The 24,200-nt window shown below is 46.7% G+C and overlaps 1 protein-coding gene across 1 annotated transcript in view; it reads left to right on the forward strand.

Annotated features, from left to right (window-relative positions):
- Positions 1–24,200, forward strand: part of LOC122814136 (testicular spindle-associated protein SHCBP1L-like) — a 647,719-nt gene that overhangs the window by 489,046 nt on the left and 134,473 nt on the right. The window contains exon 2 of the mRNA XM_044086749.1: positions 12,154–12,303. Coding sequence (XP_043942684.1) covers positions 12,154–12,303 — 150 coding nt within the window. The remainder of the gene's footprint in view (positions 1–12,153; positions 12,304–24,200) is intronic.

The following is a 24,200-nucleotide window of genomic DNA, read 5'->3' on the forward strand; positions in this document are numbered from 1 at the left end:
GACTAAAGCCCTACAGCACAATACTGCGACCACTATGCTTCACCGTGGGGATGATATTCTTTTGGTTTTGGGAAGTTTTTTTGTGCGAAACAAACTATGTTAAGTTGTCAATCTCGCCTTCATTCTTGCTTGGTGGGTTCGGAGCAACTCGGCACTTTGCTAAGGTCGAGAGTCACTTCTACCAGCTCGAGGCAGCCCCATATCCCATGATGCAAGGCGGCAAGTACCCAGATCTCGTTTGTCGCTTCGCTGATGAGGTCCTCCTTTTACCAGCTCCTGTTAAGTGTTTAAATTTAAACTATTTGCCCCTTTTCAGTTAAAAAGTATTTTTTCTTAGAAATCTTTCATTTTTAGTTAATTGTAAGCCCTTTTTTGACTAAATTTATTCTTCCTCCTTAATTTTTTTAGTCAGGCCTCCCCCCCCCCCCCCCCGGTCAGGGTGTGTGTGTGTGTGTGCGTGTGTGTGTGCGTGTGTGACTTTTTACTGGTTATACTTAATTTTAATTTTTATTTTATTATTTATTTTATTTTACATTTGTTGACCGGGCTAGTCCAACTGGATCGTTGTCCATTTTCAGTGGAGGCCCGGGGAGAAAAGCTCCTCAGATTAAAGCATGGTTATAGAAATACATGTAAAATAATCACTTATGATATAGACAAAGAGCAAAAATACAAGGATATTAGTTCAGGTCAGGTTATGCAAATCTAACAAAGAACAAATACCAACTATGTAATACTAGTTATGTAGTAAAAACAAGCAAATAAATTTTTTTTTTTTTTTTTTTCACATCAGTAGCAACAATAGAATCATAAAGTTATTTGAGATTAGAGAGAAAGATTGGAGTGTTAAATAAATAAAATATAGTTTAAAGATGAAAGTAGGTTAGTCTGGATTGGTACAAGAGCAGAGCCAGAAATTGTTCAGATGTGAAAGAAGTTGTTTCTTAAAGAAAGGAAAAGTGGCTATAGAGGAGATATGTAAGGGAAGGTTATTCATATTTTGCCAACTGAGTTGGAGAAAAGGCAGTTCCCTGCAGAGTTTAAAATTCTGGTAATATTAACTTGTAGCTTTTGGGAGGAGCGTAGTTGTTTTAAATTATTATAGGGAGTCAAGAGGTCGCTAAGAGCTGGTGTTTTTGAGGGTTGATATAAAATTTTATGTGCTACTAAGAGTTGTAGATAGATAATCTTGTTGGGAAGTTCCAGCCAGTGTAATTGTTTTAAGTTTAGGCAATGGTGAGTTCTATATTGAGATGCAGTGGCAAATCGAGCTATGTTGTGGTAAGATGTAGACCGTTTCCTAAGGTTACCTTTAGAGAGATTAGTGTAGATAGAGGAAGCATACAGAAGGGTAGAGATAAGATGTGATTGTGCTAAGGTAGTCCGTGCTTCAGGTGTAAGGAAGGGTTTGATTCTGTATAGTGACCCAATCTTTTTATTAACTGCTTTTATTGTGTTATTAATGTGATGATCAAAGCTAAGATTATTATCAATAGTAACACAAAGCAGTTTTGTAGTGAAGTCAGGGGAGATGTGGGAGTTGTCACTTGCAGTGATAGTAAAATTTAGTTGAGTAGATTTGTGTGTAGGTGAAAAAAGTAATAGTTTTGTTTTCTTGGGGTTGAGGAGAAGACATCTTTTTGAGAACCATTGTTCAACGGTTGAAAAGGTTGCTTGTGTAAGGGATTGGAGTTCTGTTTGAGAGGAAGCTGTACAAATTATTGTGGAATCATCTGCATATTGTATGCAGGTAGTGTTTTGGATAGATGATTGGAGATCATTAATAAAGATGGAGAATAAAAGTGGGCCTAGTATAGATCCCTGTGGTACTCCTAAAGAGATAGGTAGTAGAGTAGATAGAGAATTTTTCCAGAGTACTGCTTGATGTCGGTCTTCAAGATATGATGAAAGTCAGGTTATAGAAGAGTTATCCAAGGCAAGGGATTTAAGTATGTGGAGAAGAAGTGTATGGTTTACCATATCGAAGGCTTTTGACCGGTCTAGGAAAAGAGAAGAGGTTAGTTTGTTGTTGTTACGGTTACAGTTGATAGTGTTGGTGAAAGAAAGTAGTGCAGTGGTAGTACTATGTGAAGGCCTAAATCCATGTTGAGTGTCGGCTAATAGGTTGTTAAGGAGGAGATGGTTAAGTAGTTGTTTGTGTATACATTTTTCCATAATTTTGGCCAGAGGAGATAATAGTGCGATAGGGCGAAAGTTAGAAAGGTCATTAGATTTACCTCCTTTGTGTAAGGGTATGATGTATGATATTTTCCAGATTGCTGGGAAAGTACTTTCTTTTATGGATCTGTTTATTAGGATAGAGACAGGATAGGCAATAGCTTTAGCTGCTACTTGCAGGAAGCTTGTCTGCTGAGGGGGTAGTGGGTTTAAGTTTGTGTAGTAGAGATTGTATATAAGAGGTGGGTATAGGTTGTAGTTGAAGGAGAGGAAGAGAGTCATTGAAGCTACTTAAGAGCAGTTGAGAAGTATCAGGAGATAGGTGGTTAGCTAGACTTTGTATGGAAGTAGTAAAGAAAGTATTGAAATTATTGGCTATTAAAGTGGGATCTTCGGGGTCTGAGTCCTGTGGATTGGGTGTAACTAATTTGCCTGGGGTAATTAGATTGTTAATAGTAGACCAGAATTTTTTTGGTTCTTTTTTGGTGGATTGCTGCAGTTCGAAGTAAAAATTCTTTTTATCTGTTAGGATGGCTTTTTTGGTACTGTTTCTGAGCTCTCTAAAGGTTTGATGGTCTGTTGGCTTTCTAGAGGAACGCCATTTATTCCAAGATTTATTTCTGAGAATAATTTTATGCTTAGTATTAGAGGTTAGCCAGGGTGCTGTCTTTGTCTTTGTTCTAATAGTGTGACTTGGGGCATGTTGTTTTAGGATTGCAAGAAATGCTGAATTGAAGTATTCAACAGCCTTGTTGAGTGTGAGGTGTTTTAGAGGGGTCCAGTTATATTGTGAAAGTTCTGTTTGAAACTGTTCAGGAATAATTTTTTTTTTGGAGTATAGTGTTCTGTGAGTGGTAGGAATGTTTGGGTTAGTTTTAGCTCTAGTGACATAGGTGAGGGAGTGATCGCTAATGTCATCTGGAAGGATGCAAGTTTGGTAGTTTTGCAGGGGGGAGTTAGTAAGGATCCAGTCCAAGATGGTTTCTTTTTTGCTTTTTTTATTTATTCTGGTAGGACTATTAATGAGTTGTTTAAAACCATAAAGGTTTATATGGGAAGTAGGATTAATATTGCTACATGATTTCCAATCAATGTTAAAGTCCCCAAGAAAGAGTGTTTCTTGAGGAAGTTTATTAGAGATTTGTTCTAGAGTGTGTTCTAGAGTAGGGATGTTATTTCCTGGGGGGATATATGTACAAATGACGTTTATTGCTTTACTATTGTTGATTTGTATTTTGGAGCAAATTATTTCAGCATTATTGTTTTGGGAGAGGGTAAGGTCAAGAAGAGTAAGCTTTAGGTTAGTTCTATATATAATTGCTAAACCTCCACCTTTCCTGGTGGAGCGATCAAGTCTTACAATGTTATAACCAGGTGGGGTAATCTCAATGTCTTTAATTGAAGGCTTTAGCCAGGTTTCTGATAAGCATAAGATATCAAAGTTATGTATTTCTAGTAGGGCATGGAGTTGACTAATTTTGTTACAGATGCTACGTATATTAAGATGGGCTATGGATAGTAGGTTAGTGGGTTTGGAGGAAGAGGGAGAGAAGGGTTTGGTATGACTTCTATGTGTTGTGGTTTTATTATCTTGTGGGCCTGGATTGGGGTGTATGTCGCCATCTTGTAGTAGAAGGAGTAATATAGCATATTTTTCTAGTTTAAGTTTTTGGAAAGCTTCAATTATTTTCTTTGTTTTTGATTTTGGTAGTTTATAGTGTAGTAGCCTATGGTATTTGCAGGTAATTGTTTGATTGGGACTGTGTGTGTACTGTTTTCTGTATCCACTATGTCCAAAGAGCAGAGGGTCTCAGGCTTTAAGAAGTGTGACTCGTGCTGTCAGTAGATGTCTCTGACAGACGGTCACACTTCTTGTTTATACTGCCTGGGACCTCTCCACCTGCAGGACTCCTGTGCAATATGTCACTCTTTTAGCCAGAGAGTCCTGCAGGAAAGGAGAAACAAGCTCATTTTAAGGGGACTCCTTAAACCGGAGGGCTCCCCGGCCAAATCGGCTCCGGGAAAGCCTTCGAAGACTAAGGCCCAGGCTTCTGTACCATAGCCTTCGGCCTTGGCTCCGACTTTTTCGGAGTCGAGATTGGCTCCGGCTGGAGCCGATCCTACTTTGGCTAAACCTTCGGCACCGATGGCTAACGGTGCCGATACTTCTATGGTCACTTTGGTGCCGACCGGCTCCGACACCGCTATTTCGATGCCTGCATCGGCTCCGGCTGGAGCCGATGCATCTAGATCTTCTCTCGGAGCCGAAAAGTTGTCGGCTCCGACTGGATCAGTGGGTTTGTCGGCTCCGATGGTTCCTTCGAGGAAGAAGTCCAGGTCCCCCTCTTTGGAACCGATTCTGTCGGCTCTGGCCTCACCTCTTCTTTCAGAACGGAGCCATCGGAGCCGATCATCTAGGTCGTCCAGGTTATCTGACCATGATTTAGAGAGGGTGGTAAGCAGATTATTAAAATCACAGGCACTGGCCCAGAAGCTTCATAGTCCGTCTCAACAGACTATTAGTCCACACCCCCTTCAAGTTCCTCCTTCGACTCTACAACAGAGTTTGGAGCTGGAGTCTACGGGAATAGTTACGGCTATGGCTGAGGGGCAGATACCCCCTCCTTCTGCACCTTCAGCATCTACTCTTATCTCCTCCTCGAGACCTTCCTTGGAGGGTTTCGGTGGTCGGGCTTCCCTGGTCTCCTCCGAGGGGGTGAGTGGCATCGGACCCTTGTCTGACCCCGCTCTTCCCCTTGGAGCTTCGGCCTTGGTGAGCTCTGCTCCGACATCTGCCTCGGAGCCTTCCCTTTCGGTGGGCCCGGGAGTCCCAGTTTCTTTGGAACGGGTTCTCTCTGATCTCCCTGGGAGGGGGGCCTTCGAGGTGATGGTGTGTGCTGGCCACTGGGCTCAGTCAGCAGTCTATTCCCTTAGCTCCTCCCTCTACAGTGCCTGTCGATATCTCTTCCATCTCTCTTGCTCCCGGACCTAGAGATCCACCGCCTCAGGTTTCCCCACTGGGAAGAACCCCCTCTTCCGAGGATTCTCCTGACCAGTCAGGAGATCCTCCGCGCAAGAGGACTTGTAAGAGGAAACACCTGGACTCCCCTGAGTCTATCACTTCAGATACCGACTTAGATGAGTCGGAGGGATCCCCAAGATCCCCCTCTGAGGATGTCTCCTTTTCAGACATCCTAGAACTCCTAAAACAGAGGGGAAACTGGCCCTCCATAAATCCCTCCGAGGATGAGTCGGTATACCTAGAGGTGTTTGGATCTCGACCCTCCACCTCCTGGGTGTCTCCACCTTTCGACCCCCTTATGGAGGTTATTGCTCGAAAGGCTTGGGCTGCTCCTGATTCTGTAGAGCCAGTTCCTAGGAGGCCGCCTAAATTTATTACAGCCCCTTCTGAAAAGCAATTCCTTACAAAAGGTGTCCCTGTTGATGCCATGGTGGTGGCCGCCACTAAAAGGAACTTGCAGATCCTTCCGTACCAGTCCATCCTCCTAAGGATTCTAGGACCATGGATAGGTATGGTAAGCGGATGTTCTCCTCAGCGACCTTTGCCATGCGTTCGCTGAACTATTTATGTCACTTCACCAGACTCCAAAGGGACATCCTTAAAGAACTAGGTGAAGTAGTGCAGGATCCTACGGCTGCAGGGGCTCAAGAAAAAATTGCTTCTCGGCTAGGAATCCTTAATTCTATTGCTAACTCCTCCATGCGACTGATCTCGTATGCAGCAGATGGAGCGAGTAGAGCCGCGGGTACAGGAGTGGCTCTTAGACGTCAATCCTGGATGCGGCTCTGTAATTTTGCAGGTCCCTTTAAGGCGTCCTTCACGAATTCTCCCTTTGATGGGTCAGCATTGTTTGGCCGTCAAGTTAAGGATACATTGACCAGGTGTGAGCAGGACGGCAAGACTCTTTCTGCCGTAGGGGTCCGTTTTTCTACCTCCTCTAGACCTTACCCCAAAGGTCAGAAGGGCGGGAAAATGTGGTTCCGTAAATCCCAGGGAGTCACGCCAGACGCACGTGGTCAGTTTACCCCTAGAGGCAGAGGGGGTAATAATAACAGACGCCGCTCTAGCGGCAGAGGGGGTTCACAAAACCAGGGAAGCAGAGAGCCTCTCTGACAAGCCCTTCCAGCATCCCTGAGATGTTGCCCGGCTGTCCATCCTTGGAGGCAGTCGGGGGAAGATTATCGCTGTACCCAGAAGCCTGGCGTTCCCTCTCTCAAGACAGATGGGTACAGTCGATCATATCCGAGGGTTACAAGATTCCTTTCGAGGAAAGTCCTTTCACTCACAAAAATTCCCTTCCAGATGTGCCACCCGGTCTAAGGGAAATAGCAAAGTTAGAAGTATCAAAGCTTCTACAAAAAAGGGCCATTCAGCCAGTTACAACAGACCATTCAGAGCCCGGAATCTATTCAAGATTCTTTTTGGTCCCCAAAAAGACGGGAGACTGGAGACCAATATTGGATCTCAGCAGACTCAAGTCTGTGAGAGAGAAGATTTCGAATGGTCACACTTCAATCAATTTTGCCCTATCTAGACAAGGACAACTGGATGTGCTCAATAGACCTTCAGGACGCGTACTATCACATAAAATTCACAGACGCTCCAGAAGGTTTCTCCGCTTTCGGCTGGGGTCCAGTCATTTTCAATTCAGAGCCCTGCCCTTTGGTCTCACTACAGCCCCCAGAGTGTTCACCAAATGTATGGCAGTGGTCACTGCTCACCTGAGACGTCAAGGATTCCAGGTGTTTCCGTATCTCGACGACTGGCTTCTTTCAGCCACCACCAGGCATCAACTTCTCCAAGCCAGGGATTGCACCCTAAATCTCTGCACTCAATTAGGAATTTCGATCAACTACGAAAAATCCTCCTTATTGCCCTGCCAGTCTATTACTTTCATTGGCGCAAACTTAAACACTGTTCGGATGTCAGCAACCCTCACAGACCAAAGAATCTCAGATATCCAAAGTCACGTGCGGATCATCCTTGCCAGCAAAAAGGTGCAAGCCAGAATGGTTCTGAAGGTGTTGGGCCTCATGGCTGCGGCCATTACCCTTCTTCCCTTGGCCCGCTTCTACATGCGTCTTCTTCAATGGATGTTGTTCACCCAGTGGTCTTACCAACAACTTCCCTTGCGTCACCAAATACTGGTGACACAAATTTGCAAGAATCATCTATCATGGTGGATTTCTTCTCCCCAGATTCATCAAGGCAGACCCTTTGTATCCCCGGCCCCAGTAGCCACAGTCACTACGGACGCCTCCCTGATCGGGTGGGGGGGTCATTATCAGGGCAGGATGGTTCATGGGACGTGGCAACCGTTAGAATACCACCTGCACATAAATGTCCTAGAGATGAGAGCAGTGCTTTTAACGTTGCAAGCCCTCAACGACTTTCTTCCTTTGGGAACAATTGCAGTTCACACAGACAACATGTCTGTAGTATGGTATATCAACAAACAGGGTGGAACCAAGTCCTACCCCTTGTGTCGAGAAGCTCTCAGACTTTGGCAATGGGCGATCTCCTCTCATCGGTTTCTGGTAGCAACGCATATCCCTGGGAAAACCAACATTCTAGCGGACAGATTGAGCAGAGCTATTCTCATGCCTCACGAGTGGTCTCTCAAACAATCTATAGTGGAGGAGATTTTTCTAGAATGGGGCCGCCCATGTTGCGATCTTTTTGCTACTCCCCAAAACAGCAAATGCCCAGACTTCTTTTCTCTCTCCCCACTGCCAGGCCATCCCCCCAGAGACGCTCTAACCCAGGATTGGCCCCAAGCCACTGTTTTGAGAGCCAAAATGATTCTCATTGCTCCCTATTGGCCTCGACAAATTTGGTTTCAGTTCCTCCATCGTCACCTATTGGTGCAGCCGTGGCATCTGGACCCAGTGCCAGACCTTCTGATTCACCAATCGGGTCAGCTGCATCGGTCTATTCCTTCTCTCAACCTCACAGCTTGGTTGCTCCACTTCCTTCCTTAGCCAGGCTTCCTATGATCTCTAATCCTGTTAGGGATATCATAGTGGCTTCCCTTAAATCCTCTACTAGAAGGATTTATACCTGCAAGTGGAAACGCTTCTCTTGTTGGGCAAAAGCTAAAAATATAGATCCCTTTACTGCCCCTGTTCATGCAGTTTTGGATTTCTTAGCGGAAATCTTTCACTCGGGCTCTTCATCTTCCACGGTCAAAGTTCAGTTGGCTGCTATCTCGAACTTTCATGTCGGGTTTGCAGATCACAACATTATGTCCCACAGGCTTTGTAGAGCCTTTCTAAAAGGAATTTTTCTCCTTAAACCTCCAGTCCGGAGTCGTCGTCCTCAATGGGACCTAAATCTAGTGCTGACATCCTTAATTCTTCCTCCCTTCGAGCCAGCTGTTTCATGTTCCCTGAAGTTTCTTTCATGGAAAACACTCTTCCTTGTTGCTATTACCTCGGCAAGGAGAGTGTCAGAACTTCATGCTCTCTCTGTTAGTCCCCCTTATTTGGTCTTCCACAAAGACAGGGTATCCTTGAGAACTAATCCAACCTTTTTGCCTAAGGTGGCATCGAAAAATAATTTGAACCAATCTATTGACCTCCCTGTATTTTTCCCTAATTACTCAAACAGATCGGAACAAAAATTACATTATCTTGATGTTCACCGCAAACTCAGATATTATTTGGACAGAACAAAACAATTCAGGAAATCCGATCAGCTCTTTCTTTCTTATGCTGAAAATAAGAAAGGCCTTCCTGTCTCCAAAGTGACCTTATCTAGATGGCTTTCTTCCACCATCTCCGAAATCTATCAGCTCAGGGGAAAACAGCTGTGCTCAAAACCAAAAGCGCATTCAACCAGAAGCTTAGCCACTTCCACAGCTTTTCAGGCTAGACTTCCATTAGACACTATCTGTGCAGCAGTCACTTGGGCCACTCCTCATACCTTTGTTTCTCATTACAAATTGGATTTGGCCTCCAGGGATAGAGCCAGTTTTGGCTCTACAGTTCTCAAGAGTCTGTTCCATTGAGCCACCCAGGATAGAGGTGCTAGGGACGCGGTCCCATCAAGCAAGAATGAAGGCGAGATTGACAACTTAACATTGAGAAGTTATGTACCTACCATAACGTTCCATGTTAGTTGTCTTCTCTCGCCTTCTTTCTTGCAACCCTCCCTCCTGCCCCCTGGCCTGGACAGACCTTTTTCTCCCTATATGGAAGATTTGCTTCTTAAGACCAGCTAGTTGTCTGGTCTTCCTTATAGCCCATCCTTTAGGCTTTTTGCCTTTCTTTCCTTCTGGGAAGTTTTTTGTGCTAGGTGTTATTGCCTATAGGTACCAAACGAGATCTGGGTACTTGCCACCTTGCATCATGGGATATGGGGCTGCCTCGAGCTGGTAGAAGTGACTCTCGAGCTTAGCAAAGTGCCGAGTCGGAGCCGAGGATCGGCTCCGAACCCATCAAGCAAGAAAGAAGGTGAGAGAAGACAACTAACATGGAACGTTATGGTAGGTACATAACTTCTCATTTTGGAATTGTGGCCATAAGGTTCACCCTTGGTCTCATCAGACCGTAATGCATTTTCCGACATGCTTTTGGGAGACCTGATGTTTTGCACATTTTAGCTGGCCCTGGATGTTTTTCTGTGTAAGAAAAGGCTTCTGTATTGCAACCCTACCCCATAGCCCAGACATATGGAGGATACGGTGGATTCACATGTAGTACAGAACCAGTACTTGTCTGAAATTCTTTCAGCTTTTTCAGTGTTGCTGTATGTCTTAGCCTTCTTCGCCAGTTTTCGTCTTGTCCTTTCATCAATTTTGGAGGAATGTGCAGTGCTTTGCAATGTTATTGTTGTCCCATATTTTCTCCACTTTTTGATGAGTGTATTCACTGTGTGATGCTGTGGAAATTTTTTTTGTACCCTTCTCTTGACTGATACCTTTCAACATTGAGATGCCTTTGATGCTTTGTAAGGTCTCTGCAAACCATGGCTTTTGCTGTAGTAGGCAACTGAATAAATGTCAAAAGGCATATGACGACAGCTGAACTTTATTTGGGTTTAATCAGAGTCTCTTTAATTGATGGCAGGTGCGTAATCAGGAAGACTGAATGTTGTAATTAAATCAAAATGTGCTTCAGGAAAGTATTAGTTTAAGGGTTTGCACACTTATGCAACCAGCTTATGGTACGGTTTTTAGTTTTTATATTTTTCCCTTTGATTCTACTGCCATTGATTAGTGGACCGGAGTTCCTCTGTGGCGACCCCTAACCGGGTAAAGCAGAAAGCCACAAACATATTTTTCCCTTAGATTTGAACAGATGTTCAGTTGGCAGCCATTTTCAATTTCCTTATTGGCAGACACAGTACTCCAGTAGATGCTTCGTGATTAATTTCAAAGGGGTGTATGTTTTATTGCAGCCTCCCATTTGGGATCCTGTTCCTTCTTGAGATTTACCTTTCATGCTTCATGTGTTTAGGTCCTCCATTTGAGCGTTCTGGCATTTTCCTTGAAGTTAGTATTTTGGAAAGCTTTTTTCCTTGGATTGGTTATGTCTGCTGGACTAGTTTTAGAATTGTATACTGTCCTCCATGCATCTTTAATTTGATTTTCCATAGGGATAGGGTTTCGACGGACTCTCCTTGCCTAAGGAGGCTTCAGAGTCTGCCTTAAATCAGTGTATTTAATTAACCCATTTTCAAATTTTTGTAATAAAGGAGAATATTTCTACATTGTCTAGATGTTTATAGACAACAGATTTTATTTGGACAGGACCAAACCCTTCAGGAAGTCGGAACAACTTTGTTTCCTTTTCTAAGGCCAGGCTGGACGAGTCAGTGTTGAAAACAACCTTATCTAAGTTGGCTGTCTGTCTACTTTCAAATTATACCCAAAGGAAATGCAGTGTCCTTACCATCAAAACCTAAAGGCCATTTTACAAAAACAGTGGCTACTTCTACAGGCTTTTTCTCCAGAGGTTCTATTGATGACTTTTGTTCTGCTGCTGTTTGGGTTAGTACTCTTATGTTTGTGTCCCATTACAAATTGGGTGTGTAGTCAACATCTGGGGCCTCTTTTGGTTCCATCATTCTATCCTAGGGTCTCAGTGGGATGACACATGGCTAGGGACTGTTTCCCAAGTTGAACCTGAACAGAAAAGAACATTGGATATGAAAGGTATGTACTTGGACAACACAAATCCATTGTTATGCTATTTCCATTAGGTTCAACTGTCCATGGCTGAACTGTTGGGGTGTTTCCCCCTTCCTACTTGGAGTCCTATGTTAAGATCCTGGAGTGTTTATTTCTCTCATTTCATATCTGTGGGAGGGGCAACTCTATTTATCTGAGGTAGATAAGAGGGAATGAGGTGTTATGGGTAGAGGAGGTTAATCACCAAGGTTCAAGTCTTGGAATGGCCATCCTTCAGAGTAGTATTTGATGACCCACATGTTGAACTGAAGGAAAACTGACAAAACAGGTGTGTTATAGTAGGTACACAACTTTTTTGGGTTTACACTCATTTGGAGTTATCCAGTCAGCAGATGAAAATACTAAATTGTATAACATTTGCTGAAAGGTGGAAGGAGACAATAACCCTATTAAATCTTCCCTTTTTAGTGTATTTAACAGTATTTCTCCCCTCCTTCCATTCGTACTTATTCCACAACCACTTGAATGCCTCTCTGAATTCCTTCTGTACCACTAGTCCTGGTAGTTCATTCCATGGGTCTGTGACTGTCTGAGGAAAAAAATGCTTCTGGAGAGGCAGAGAATCCCTACAGTATTTTACTTTTGAAGCAGCTGCAGTAGCCTCTAGACTGAAATTCAAAGATATATTATTAGTTGCGTTGTTAAGAGTAAACATAACTTTTTAAATCCTGTTAATTCATTGATCTCCAAGTATTATGGTGAAAAAAAATGGTTACACTGATGGTATGAGAACTAATTTTAAATATGTCTTGTGCAATAGGCAGAAGAAGCAGATGAAGCTATGAGCAAGTACCTTTTAGAGAAATTGAAAACAAAAGATACATGGCTTGGGATCTGGAATACCAATCCAGAGCTGTTCTTTGCAAGTTACAAAAAAGAATTGATTCCATATGTTGGCATTTTAGTTCAGGTAAGCAGTCTGATAAATTATAAAAAAATTAAGATAAAAAAGAAAGTTAATGTTAAAATGAAAAACAAAAAGTCATTTATGTGTTGGTATGATGAGATCCCTGGATAGTGAATTCATGGTTTACTCCTGTTTAGAAAGGACACATTTTAACTTTTTATCCTATGTGTAGATTTAGAAGCCAGTCAGACAATACAAATGCTGTTTGAACATATTTATTCCTAATAACTATGAAGTGAGTTTATAGCTGTTTTCTAGGCAGTAGGGGTTTACAGTAAGTTTAACAAATAAGCTTTCTAGGGTAGTGAGGAGTGTGCCGGCAATAACCCCTGATGTGATGCCACTGTTGCCTTTATTCTCACATATGGGTTGGATCAGATTCCTCAGATCTGTCTCTGCTTTATAGAAAAGCTAGTGGCCTTCAACAAAACTCTCAGGCACCCTTCCTTTCCTAGAGCACACCCCTCCATTACCTCAGATCTGGTTTGCCGCTTCACGAAAGATGTGGTTATTGACCATTTATATTTTTTATTCATTTTTGGATTATCTTTGATTTCTGTTTCTTCATACGATTTTCACAACTCTCAACTCCTTTTGATAACCCTCCTACTCTGATGTTACCCATGTCACTATTTCTCACTTCTGGGTCGTAGGATCCAACATCGGATCTGAGCTGGCAAATTTTCAGACGGATCCTAGGCCCGAGCTCCTCCCACTCCGTTAATTCCTTGTTGCCCTGTAATCCCTCAGATGTCATTTGCCACTTCACCGCTACACAATGAAATCCTCTGGCTTAAGTCCTTCAGTGGGATAAGTGCTCATTTACTAAATTTATTTTTTTGCTTTAATAGCTTTTAATCCTATGTATTGTCTCTAGACTTCTAAGTAGTTTTTGCACCCTCTTAGCCTCCCCTTCCTTTCTAACTATTTTCTTGTTGGCCCTCTTGGCGCCAGTTTTGTACGCATTAAGAATATCTGTTACAACTTGGGCTTGGTTTCATTTCTTATTTTTACCTTTGAGTTAATTGTGTTGGTGTAGTTGGCTGCTTGCTGTTTTTTGACTGCGATTTGGCTGTGGTTAACTATTGCGGTTTGCATTTCGGCTTTGCTGATTGGTCTGTTCAGCTTCTCATGTCTGACAAACCAGCGGGGTTTAAGAAGTGCTTGTGTGGTCAGAAGATGCCCATTTTTGACTCGCACAAGGAGTGCCTCTCTTGTTTGGGCGCAGACCACCTGGAGATTGAATGTGACATTGGTGCTGCATTCAACTCAAGGGCCTTGGTTGAGTGCTGCAATACGTTACTTTTGAAAGGATTGGTTCGGGGTGGGGTGTTCATTGTTCCACTAGTCTCTGACCAAGCTGGGTCCCTCTGACCACAGGAGAAGGGCATCCTCCATTTCTGGGTCTTCTTTCTCAAAGAAGCCTAGGCTGTCGAATCCTAGTTCCTCTGATCTGGTTCCAGCCTCAGCGAGGTCAGATCCAAGGACCTCTGATCTGAGATCCCACATGTCTACTCTCTGATCCGAGGCCTTTGGTTCGAGATCTTTGGATCAGAGCTCCAAGGAGTCTACTCCCGAATCGAGGCTTTCGGATCTGTCCCAGACTAGACCTGCCACGGATCCGAGGTGTTTTGCTTCTAATTGCTCAGATTCTTAGTTGTCCTCAGATCCGAAGAGGACAGCTCTGGGACCCATCTTGATTGGGTATTCTCCTTTGGGTTCTGGCCCGGAGCAGCATTTCATGGCTTCCAGGCATAGAAGCTGTTCTGAGAGGAATAGGAGGTTCTCAGGGTCCAGACACTTCATCAACCTGTTCTAGCTCCTCCAGGAGCTTGCTCCCACCTGGCATGGACAGGATGATGAGGTCTTTCCCCAAGGCTCAAACTGAGTTGGAGCATGCTCCCGTCCGACATGGACAGGATTATGTCTTTTCTCAAGGCTCAAACTGAGTTGCGGCTTCTTCCATCCCCTGCACATCTGGCCAGGGTTCCTTCCCCTGCCCCTACACTTCAATTTACTTGTCCAACCCAGGTGGTTTAGGACTTCCAGAACCTGGGGTGCAGCGCAGAGGCGACGGCGACTCCTGAAACCCACTTTGTCTCTATCCCATCTGTGTCCCAGACCAGCTTGGTTCTTCCTGCCTCGGAGCAGACTGGGTCCCGGACCCAAGCAGTCGCTCAGGAGCCTTTGGGGAAAATGGTTCTGGTCCAGTCTTTTCAGACCAGTCTCTACTCCTAGGTGCTTCGGTTAGGGTCAGTATTATCTGAGGGTCTTGAGGTGGTGGCATGCTTTACTCCCTCTTCTCAGGTGGTCTTGCCCGCTGGGAATGGGGGAGCATCATCCAACCGTTTCTACTTTTGAATAGTAGAAAGGACCTTCTCCACTGCTAAAAGCTGCATCCCGTACTCTCCAGGGTCCTTTCCAATCCCTCTCTTCTCAGAGAGCTGAACCTTCTCATCCTGCTCCTGGTCAGTTCTCCCAAACCAGCCTTCATGGGGAAGTTATCCCACTTGAGGTTCCCCTCTTTTCAGAGTCCTCCCCTGTGCCCCCCTCAGAGGGAGTGCCTCGGAAGAGGATGTACAGGAGGAGGCACCTAGACTCTGGAGTCTTTCACAGAGGATATGGACCTTGATGGAGACCTCCTATGAATCCTTAAATTGAAAGGCGGATGGTCCCCCCAACCCTTGTCCTCTAAAGAGTCCGTGTTCCTGAAGGGGTTCAGGATGGGACCATCTGCCACCAGGGTTCACCCCCACTGATGAACTGGTAGACCCTATTGCCAGCAGGACATGGGAGGAGCCCGATACTGTGGAGTCCCAAAAGAACAGGCAGATTTTCAAGTCTACCCACAGATAGTTTTGGTCGTAAGGGGTGCCAGTCGATATTGTGGTAGCTGCTACCACTAAAAAGGAGTTAGCAGAACAGAGTAGGTCTCTGCATTCCCCCCACTCTAGAATCCTGGGTGATCGACAGACATGGAAAGTGGGTTTTCGCCTCAGCTACATTAGCTCTGCGGATGCTTAGCACACTTCACCCACCTCCAAAAAGATTTTAAGAATCTCACCACTTCCCTTTCTGATGCCTGCTGAGGACTTGGAACAGCATCTGCCAAGCTATCCACTCTTGCGTCCCTCGGTAATTCCTTGGTGAGGTTTATTTCCAATGCTGTTGAAGGCACTTCTCGAGCAGCTGGCACAGGTATCACTATTCACCATTTTGCCTGGCTGCACCTATACGGGTTTGCGGAGTCCTTTAAAGCATTCATGTTATGTGATCCTATCTCGCCTACATTCTGACTGATGGGTTCGGAGCCGATCCCTCGGCTCCGACTCGGCACGCTTATGCCAAAGAGCGAAGTCTCTTATTGGCTGAGCTTACTATATCCCAGGATGCACCACTACCAGTCCCCCAGATCTCGTTTGCCGCTAACCTGCGAAGACGTGGTCTCGAGCTGGCTGAGCTGAGTAGTTATTTTAACTAACTTTTTCTGTCAGTTTTTGCTGTTTTTCTCTCAAAAAAGCTGTTTTAACAGCTATTCTTCTCATTGTTGTTGTGATTGGTGGATTTGTTGAAGATTTTTGTTGTGTGATTGGGTTGAGTTTGGCAGGCCCCCTTCATCTAAGGCCTTCCCGGTCAATCAACCCTACTATACATATAGTGAAAAGGCTTTAAATTTTTTGTAGCTGTTTGTTCTTTCAGGGTTTTAAAAGTCCCCTGTCATTTGCGAGCGATAACTGTAAGCCTATACTTAGGGGTGTCACCAGTAATTGTATTTTTCAGTCAGATTACTGAAATTCTCCCCATAATGTCTCAGAACCCTAGGCCTTCGGGCTTTAAAAAATGTATAAAATGTAGTTTTAAAATGTCCATCACGGACGATCACTCGCTCTGTGTGTACTGCTTAGGTGCAAAACATTTACAGGAATCATGTAGCGTATGTCACGCTTTTTCCTCAAGGGTCCTCCAGGAGAGGAAAAATAAATTAATTCTTAAGGGGTTAATTAAACCTTCTTTGAAGAAGCCTTGGCATCCTCTCCTTCTCCGCCAAAGAAAGGGCATCGGTTCCACCAGTCCGTCGGATCCGACCGCTAAGAGACATAGGCAGGCCTCTCCTTCAGCTCCAAGGACTTGGAGCCGAGGTCGAACGGTCTGCCTCGATGCCACCAGTATCGACTCCTCTGGCTTCGGAGCCGATGGCTGGGGCATCGAGGCGGGTCACCTTCGCCGGCTCCACTGGTCTCGAGCCGACAAGGGTCGCCGCCAGACACTTCCTCCTCGGCCAAGTCCACCTCGGCACCGATGGAATCTGGTGTGTGTATTCCCTCGGCGCCGATACTCGAGTCACCTCGAGCCGGTCCCCTAGCCCTTTGGGGCCGTTGGAGAGGCCGCCTCGAACCCGCTCTGTTTCCTCTCGGTCTCGAGGATGTCAGATTCTGATATAGACAGGGTGCTCCAAAGACTGTTCCAGTCCCCAGTCTTCCAAAATTTGTTTCGTTCCGACCCAGTTGGCTTCGGAGCCGATGACCTTGGCCCACCCCATTGCCATTCCTCCTCCGACTGCTTCGCTCCGGAGCAGGTGCTGTTGGAGCCGGTGGAGATCTCAGGGTCGGCTCGACCCTTACTCCAACCCGGCCTCGGGTCCGAGTTTGGTACGGACTTCTTCAGCTGGACCCGGGGTGATGTTTGGGACCTATGCTGGTTCCGAGCCTCCCTCGGTGCTTCGCGGGACTTCCGTCGGCTATCACGGCTCCTGGGACCGGACACTCCCAGGATTCTGGGGGTCCGGCTTTCAGAGCCATGAGGAGTGCCTTGGCCAAGTCCTCTTCGCCATCTCTCCGGCTTTACCGGCACCTTCCCTGGGCGTGGAGACTGGGTCTTTGGTAGTTCCCCTGTCCGTAGTCAGCGGAGCCCCGGGGCCTGAGGTTACCCCCAGTGGGGGTTCCTCCTCCTGAGGGTTCTTCGGAGTTCTCTTTGGAGGAACCCCCAAGGAAGAGATCGCAAGAGGAAGCACGTGGACTCCCGAGTCTATTACATCAGACACTGATCTTGATGATGCAGAGGGGTCCCCGAAGTCGTCCTCGGATGATGTCTCCTTTGCAGACATCTTAGAGATCCTGAAACAACGAGGTGGCTGGATATCCAAACCCCCCTCTGCTGATGAGTCAGTGCTCCTCAAGGCCTTTGGGGCTCAGCCCTCCGCCTCCTGGGTGTCTCCGCCCTTCGACGAGCTTCTGGATTTAGTTTGTCAAGGGCTGGGAACATCCAGATACCGTGGAACCAGTCCCTTCTCGTCCAAATAAATTTTTGTCTGCTCCCCCCGAGAAGGAGTTCCTCACTAAAGGCGTGGCTGTAGATGCCATGGTGGTGGCATCTGCTACACAACAGGACGTGGCAGAGGCTTCAACGCCCATCCATCCTCCTAATAAGGAGTCTAGGAGTATGGACAGGTACGGAAGCGCACCCTGACTTCAGCTGCCTTTACTTTAAGGTCTCTGAATTATTTGGCACATTTTACCAGGCTTCAGAGGGATCTGGTCAAGAAGTTGTCAGATTCCTCTCGGTAACCTACCTGAGCAGCTAGCCCAGTCGGTTAGCTCTCAGTTGGCTATCCTTATGTCAATTTCTAACTCGTCCATGAGGCTCATTTCCTATGCGGCAAGGGGCGGTAGAGCGGCAGGCACAGGCGTGGCTCTACGGAGACAAGCCTGGCTCCGCTTGTGTCAGTTCTGGAGGCCTTCAAGTCTTCCTTCACGACGCTCCCTTTGATGGGTCCTCCTTGTTTGGACCCAAGGTTAAAGACACCCTTACCCGCTGTGAGCAAGAGGGAAAAACTTTATCTGCCGTAGGAGCCGTTATTCCACCCCTTCGGCCTTACCCCAAGGCTAAAGGAGGGGAAAATGTGGTTCCAAATCTCGTAGTTTTTCTCCCAACAGCAGGAAGATTCCCTTCCAGAGGCAGAGGACGGGAAATTTTTCAGGGAGACGCCGTCCCAGAGGCGCAGAGGGCCCCGCAATTCTGGAGACCATGAGTCCTTTCGTGGCTCTTCAGCCTCCCACACGCCATGAGGGATTGCCCGGCTGTGCTGCTCGAGCCAGTCGGGTGTCGCTTTGCCAAGCACCTAAAAGCCTGGGAGTCAATCACTCAGGACAGATGGGTGCTTCGATCATTGCCGGAGGTTACACCATCCCATTCACATACTCCCCACCGCCCAAAAGAATCCCGGACCCACCACCCAGTCAAAGGGAAATGGCAGCCGCAGAAGCTTTAAAGCTGCTAGAAAGGAGTCATCCAACCGTCCCCACAGACCAGATCGGATCAGGAAATTACTCCAGGTTCTTTTAGTGCCAAAAGACAGGGGACCTGAGACCAATATTGATCTCAGCAGACTGAACCAATCCGTCACGAAATCCAAGTTCAATGGTCACGTTACAATCCATTCTCCCATTGTTGGAGAAGGATGTTTGGATGTGCTCCATAGACCTCAAGGACGCCTATTATCACATACCGATACATCAGGCGTCCAGGAGGTATCTGCGCTTCAGCCTGGGAGTCAGTCATTACCAATTTTGCGCTCTGCCCTTTGGTCTCACCACAGCCCCCAGGGTGTTCACCAAGTGTTTGGCAGTAGTGACGGCTCACCTGAGAAGTCTTGGATTCCAAGTGTTTCCCTATCTGGACGACTGGCTCCTGACTGCCACCACCAGGCATCTACTAATGGACAACCTCAAAGCCACCATCTCCCTGGGTATTACCCTGGGGATTACATTCAATTGGTCAAAGTCTGTCTTGCTGCCCTCTCAACGCATAAAGTTCATAGGAGCAGAGATAGACTCAAGATTGATGCGCGTCTTTCTTCCTGCCGAAAGGATCCAAACTTTACAGGGCCAAGTTCAAGCCCTGATCTCGAGATCCAAAGCCCCAGCCAGGATGGTTCTACAAGTTTTAGGCTCAATGTCTGCCACGGTTCTTCTAGTTCCTCTGGCGAGATTGCACATGAGAATTCTTCAGTGGCTATTGTCAACTCAATGGTCCTTTCAGGATCTTCCTCTCAATCATCACATCATGATCACGGAAATATGCAAAAGGGATCTTCGCTGGTGGCTTCAGACATCCAATTTGGATCAAGGAAAACCCTTTGATGTGAGAGTGTTCAATCTCGCCTTTGTTCTTACACATGGGTTCGGAGCCGATCCTCGGCTCCGTGCCGGCCGACTGCAAGCTCTGCATCGAGAAGAAGCTCGAGGACATCTAATACCCACAATCCCCCTCTGCCTTTACCACAGATCTAGTTTGCCGCTGCTGCAGTACGCATCGCTGGAGACTAGCTCGGGGCTGTTCAGATAAGATATTTTATCTATTCTGTACTGTTTTCAGAAAAGTTCTTAAAATTAGTTACTTAGTTAAGGAGTAGGTGTGTGAGTGCAGGAATTCTCTATACTTTGAACAAGTTAACTTTCGAGTAGAGTTTTTCGGGGCCTACCCCTTCTTGACTTGTGACAAAAAAATTTTTTGTAATCTTGCCTTTTGGCACTTTATTACTAGGATTAAACTTCGGTGTCGACTTAGTTGACTAGAAACTTGTTAGTCTTGTTTTAGCTTTATCTAACAGACTTTTACCCGGATTTGACTTTTTTTACTGGATTGGACTCTTTACTGGACTTGACTGTGTTCATTGTTAATATGTCTGAAAAGATGAAATCTGGTTTTAAACGTTGTCAGTGTGGCCAAAAAATGTCGGTCACAGACAACCACAGTTCCTGTGTCTACTGTCTTGGCCCTATCCACTTACAAGAGGATTGCTCTATTTGTCACTCTTTCTTTTAGTGGGAGGGTCATGACAGATAGGCGCAGGAAACTGATGGATAGAGGATTGCTGAAACCCTCTTTCCAGGAGGCTTTGGATGCTTCAGACCAGGCATCCAAGTCTTCGAAGGGGTCGAAGACGTCGGAGCCAAAGTCATCGGCTCCGAGCTCTTCGAGTGTAGTTAGATCACCGGTTCCACAGACTTCGGGGCCGAGTGTTCAGCTATTGGCAGTTTCCGAGCCTCGAGTCTTGGAACCGGTGACGGAGCTCCCCCCACCGACTCTGTTGAGGTCGGCTCCGTCTTCGATCCCTTCGACTCGTTCTTCTAGAGCCCTTTCCGACACCGACGTGGACCGTGTGGTGCAGAAGCTTATGGAGCATACGGCCTTGTCCAAACTTATTTCGGTCTCCTCTCAGTTGATGTCGAGACTTGAAGGCCTGCCACTATCTCCATCTGTTCCTCCTCCGAGACCTGTTCTGTCTTCGAGCCGGAAGAAGCTGACCTAATGATTGTGGAGCCCTCGGTGCCTGAACCGCCCTTTCTCGGTCGGTACCGTTTACCTCGACTCCATCCGATCCGGTACCGGAGTCTCGGGCCCGAAGGTCTGTCCTTGGTTCCGGGACCGAGAGTCGGACCGATGTTTCGGTTCCGACTCTCCCTCTCGGAGCCTCGGCACGGATCGATTCGGTTCCGTCCTCGGGTCGGTGCCTTCGGTTCCTGTTTCGGTATTCTGCCCATTTCTTCGAACCGGGAGATACCTCGACTGGGACCCGGGGCCTTCGACCACATGAGGAAGGTGTTGTCTACCCAGACAACCACATCAGCAGGTACAGCTTCTCCTCCCCGCAAAGGACCGTTATCCTCCTCTGCACCCACGGCCACGTCCAAGCGTCGGGCACCAGTGTCTCAGCCACCCCTGGAGGGTGCCCTCTTCCTCGGAGGCTTCTTCGGATGCTCCCCACGAAGAAGTTCCTAGGAAAAGACTGTGTAAGAGGAGACACTTGGATTCTCCACAAGAATCCTTAACATCTGATACTGACTTAGATGAGTCAGAAGGGTCCCGTAAGTCACCTTCAGAGGATGTCTCTTTGCTGACATCTTGGAGATCCTTAAGCAGAGAGGTGACTGGCAAGCCCTCCCCCCTTCTGAGGATGAGTCAGTTTTGCTGAAGGCATTTGGTGACCGTCCTTCCTCCTCCTGGGTCACTCCGCCCTTTGATGAGTTAATGGAATTAATTGCTCAAGGGCGGGAGACCCCTGACACAGTGGAACCTGTCCCTAGGAAGCCAAGTAAGTACATCACGGCACCACAGGACAAAGCTTACCTTACCAAAGGAGTTCCAGTAGACGCCATGGTGGTGGCAGCAGCCACGAAAAAGGAGATGTCGGAGTCTTCCTCATCTGTCCATCCGCCTAACAAAGATTCTAGGACCATGGACAGATATGGGAAGCGCATTTTCAGTTCAGCTGCTTTCTCTATGCTCCCTGAAGTATTTGACGCATTTCAGTCGTTTACAGAGGGATCAAGTGAAAGAGTTGGGAGATACCGTCGAGGGTGCAACAGATGCTGCTGTCTCGAAAAGTTACAGCGCAGCTCAACACCCTTACGTCTATTGTGAACTCGTCCATGAGGCTGATATCCTATGCAGCCGAAGGATCGAGTAGGGCAGCGGCTTCAGCGATTGCTCTTCGTAGGCAATCCTGGATGCGCTTATGTTCGCTTATGAAGCCTTTAAGTCTTCCTTTACTAACGCCCCATTTGATGGAGCCACACTTTTGGCCCTAAAGTAAAGGAGACCCTTACCCGGTGTGAACAGGAGGGAAAGACTCTGTCTGCTGTCGGAGTCCGTTTTCCACCCTTCCAGACCGTACCCCAAAGGGCAACGTGGTGGAAAATGTGGTTCAAAACCCCAAAGATCTTTTCCAGACACACAGGGTGATGCCCCTCTAGAGGCAGAGGGGGCAGAGGTGGAAGACGCCGCCCTGGCGGCAGAGGGGGTCCAAAACCAAGGTGACAGGGATAACCTCCCTGGCAAACCTTTTCAGCACTCCTGAGAGGAGGCCCGACTGTCCTGCTCTGGAGGCAGTCGGGGTCGCTTAGCTTTATACCCTCAGGCCTGGCAAAACCTTTCTTCAGACAATTGGGTAAAAGCGTTGTTACCAGAGGTTACAAAATCCCATTTCTATCCACCCCCATTCCAAAGAAAAAAATCCCAGATGTACCACCCCATCTGCGAGAACCAGCAGCTACAGAAATTTCAAAGCTGCTAAGAAAAGAGTCATCCAACCAGTCCCAGCGGACCAAATAGGATTCGAACTTACTCAAGGTTCTTTTAGTTCCAAAGAAAACAGGGGACTGGAGGCCAATTCTGGACCTAAGTCATCTCAACACCTTTGTCAAGAAGGAAAAGTTCAATGGTCACGCTTCAATCGATCCTTCCATTCTTACGGCAGGACGACTCGATGCGCTCAAGAGATCTGCAGGACGGATACTACCACATCAAGATGGCCAGGGTGTCCAGAGATCATTTGCGCCGGCTGGGAGCCAGTGACTATGAGTTCCGACCCCTGCCCTTTGGCCTGACCACAGCCCCCAGGCTCTTCACCAAATCCATGGCAGTGGTAGCGCCTCATCTGAGGCGCCTAGGATTCCAGGTGTTTCCGTATCTGGACGACTGGCTCCTGTCTGCCACCACCAGGCCAACTGATTCAAGCCAGGGATTACTCCCTACAACTTTGTACACACCTTGGCATTTCAGTAAATTTCAAAAATCTTTGCTACAGCCATCACAGCATATCTTATTTATAGGAGCGGAATTGGATACGCCAGTTAATTCTAAAACTTCCGTCAGAAAGAATATTGGCACTTCAGTTCAACATTTCCCTTCTGCTGTCGTCCAGAAAATCCCCAGCAAAAATTGTTCTGAAAGTTTTGGGTCTCATGGCAGCTTCTCTCATAGCAATACCACTGGGAAGACTGCACATGAGAGTGCTACAATGGCTTCTATTTGCACAATGGTCATTCCAACATCTTCCACTGACTCACGAAATTCTGATAACGAAAACATGCAAATCACACCTAATGTGGTGGTTACAGACTTGCAACCTATCCGCGGAAGACCATTTGTGCTACCCACACCGTCAGCTTAATCGATAACCACGGACGCTTCCCTGATAGGGTGGGGGGGCATCTTTCAGGGACAGACAGTCCAAGGCGAATGGACCAATCTAGAGTACAATCTGCACATCAATGTTCTGGAGTTGAGGGCAGTGTTTTTGGCGTTGCAACACTTTGCTCCCCTTCTTCCTCCAGGGACCATTGCAGTTCAGACAGACAACATGTCAGTGGTCTGGTACATAAACAAGCAAGGGGGAACCAGGTCTTACCAACTATGCAGAGAGGCCATGAGAATTTGGCAATGGGCAGAGTCCACCGTCGCTTTCTGATCGCAACGCACATCCCGGGTCATCCAACGTCATAGCCGACAGGCTGAGCAGGGCAATACTATTGCCTCACGAGTGGTCCCTCAAACAGTCAGTTGCGGAAAGGATTTTTCGCAAATGGGGCCAGCCTACCTGTGATCTGTTTGCGTCTCCAATGAACGCCAAATGCAGGAGCTACTTTGCCCTATTACCCTCCAGGGAAAGTCCCCAGGGACGCGCTGGTGCACGATTGGCCCCCGGGTCTCCTATATGCTTTTCCTCCATTTCCCCTGATTGCAAAGTTTCTACAGAAAGCAAACAACCTTCAGAGGACTATAATTCTCATTGCTCCGTTCTGGCCTCGTCAAATTTGGTTTCCCTTTCTATTGCATCACCGCATTCGAGGACCTTGGATGCTGGACCCAGAGCCAGATCTACTGACTCATTCGTCAGGAGTTCCTCACCCATCCCTGGAATCTCTCCATCTAGCAGCTTGGCTGCTCCGCTTCCCTTTTTAGCCAGGTCAATTCCCCTTACATCGGCGGTTCAGGATATTTTGGTAGCTTCTCATAAAGCTTCCACTACAAAGACTTACACCAGTAAATGGAAACGTTTTGTCTTCTGGGCGGAGTCACATCTGTTGGACCCTGTTACAGCTCCGTTAAACAAGGTT

Source organism: Protopterus annectens, chromosome 10.part0, assembly GCF_019279795.1.
Source record: "Protopterus annectens isolate FY-2018-M chromosome 10.part0, PAN1.0, whole genome shotgun sequence".
NCBI lineage: Eukaryota > Metazoa > Chordata > Ceratodontiformes > Protopteridae > Protopterus > Protopterus annectens.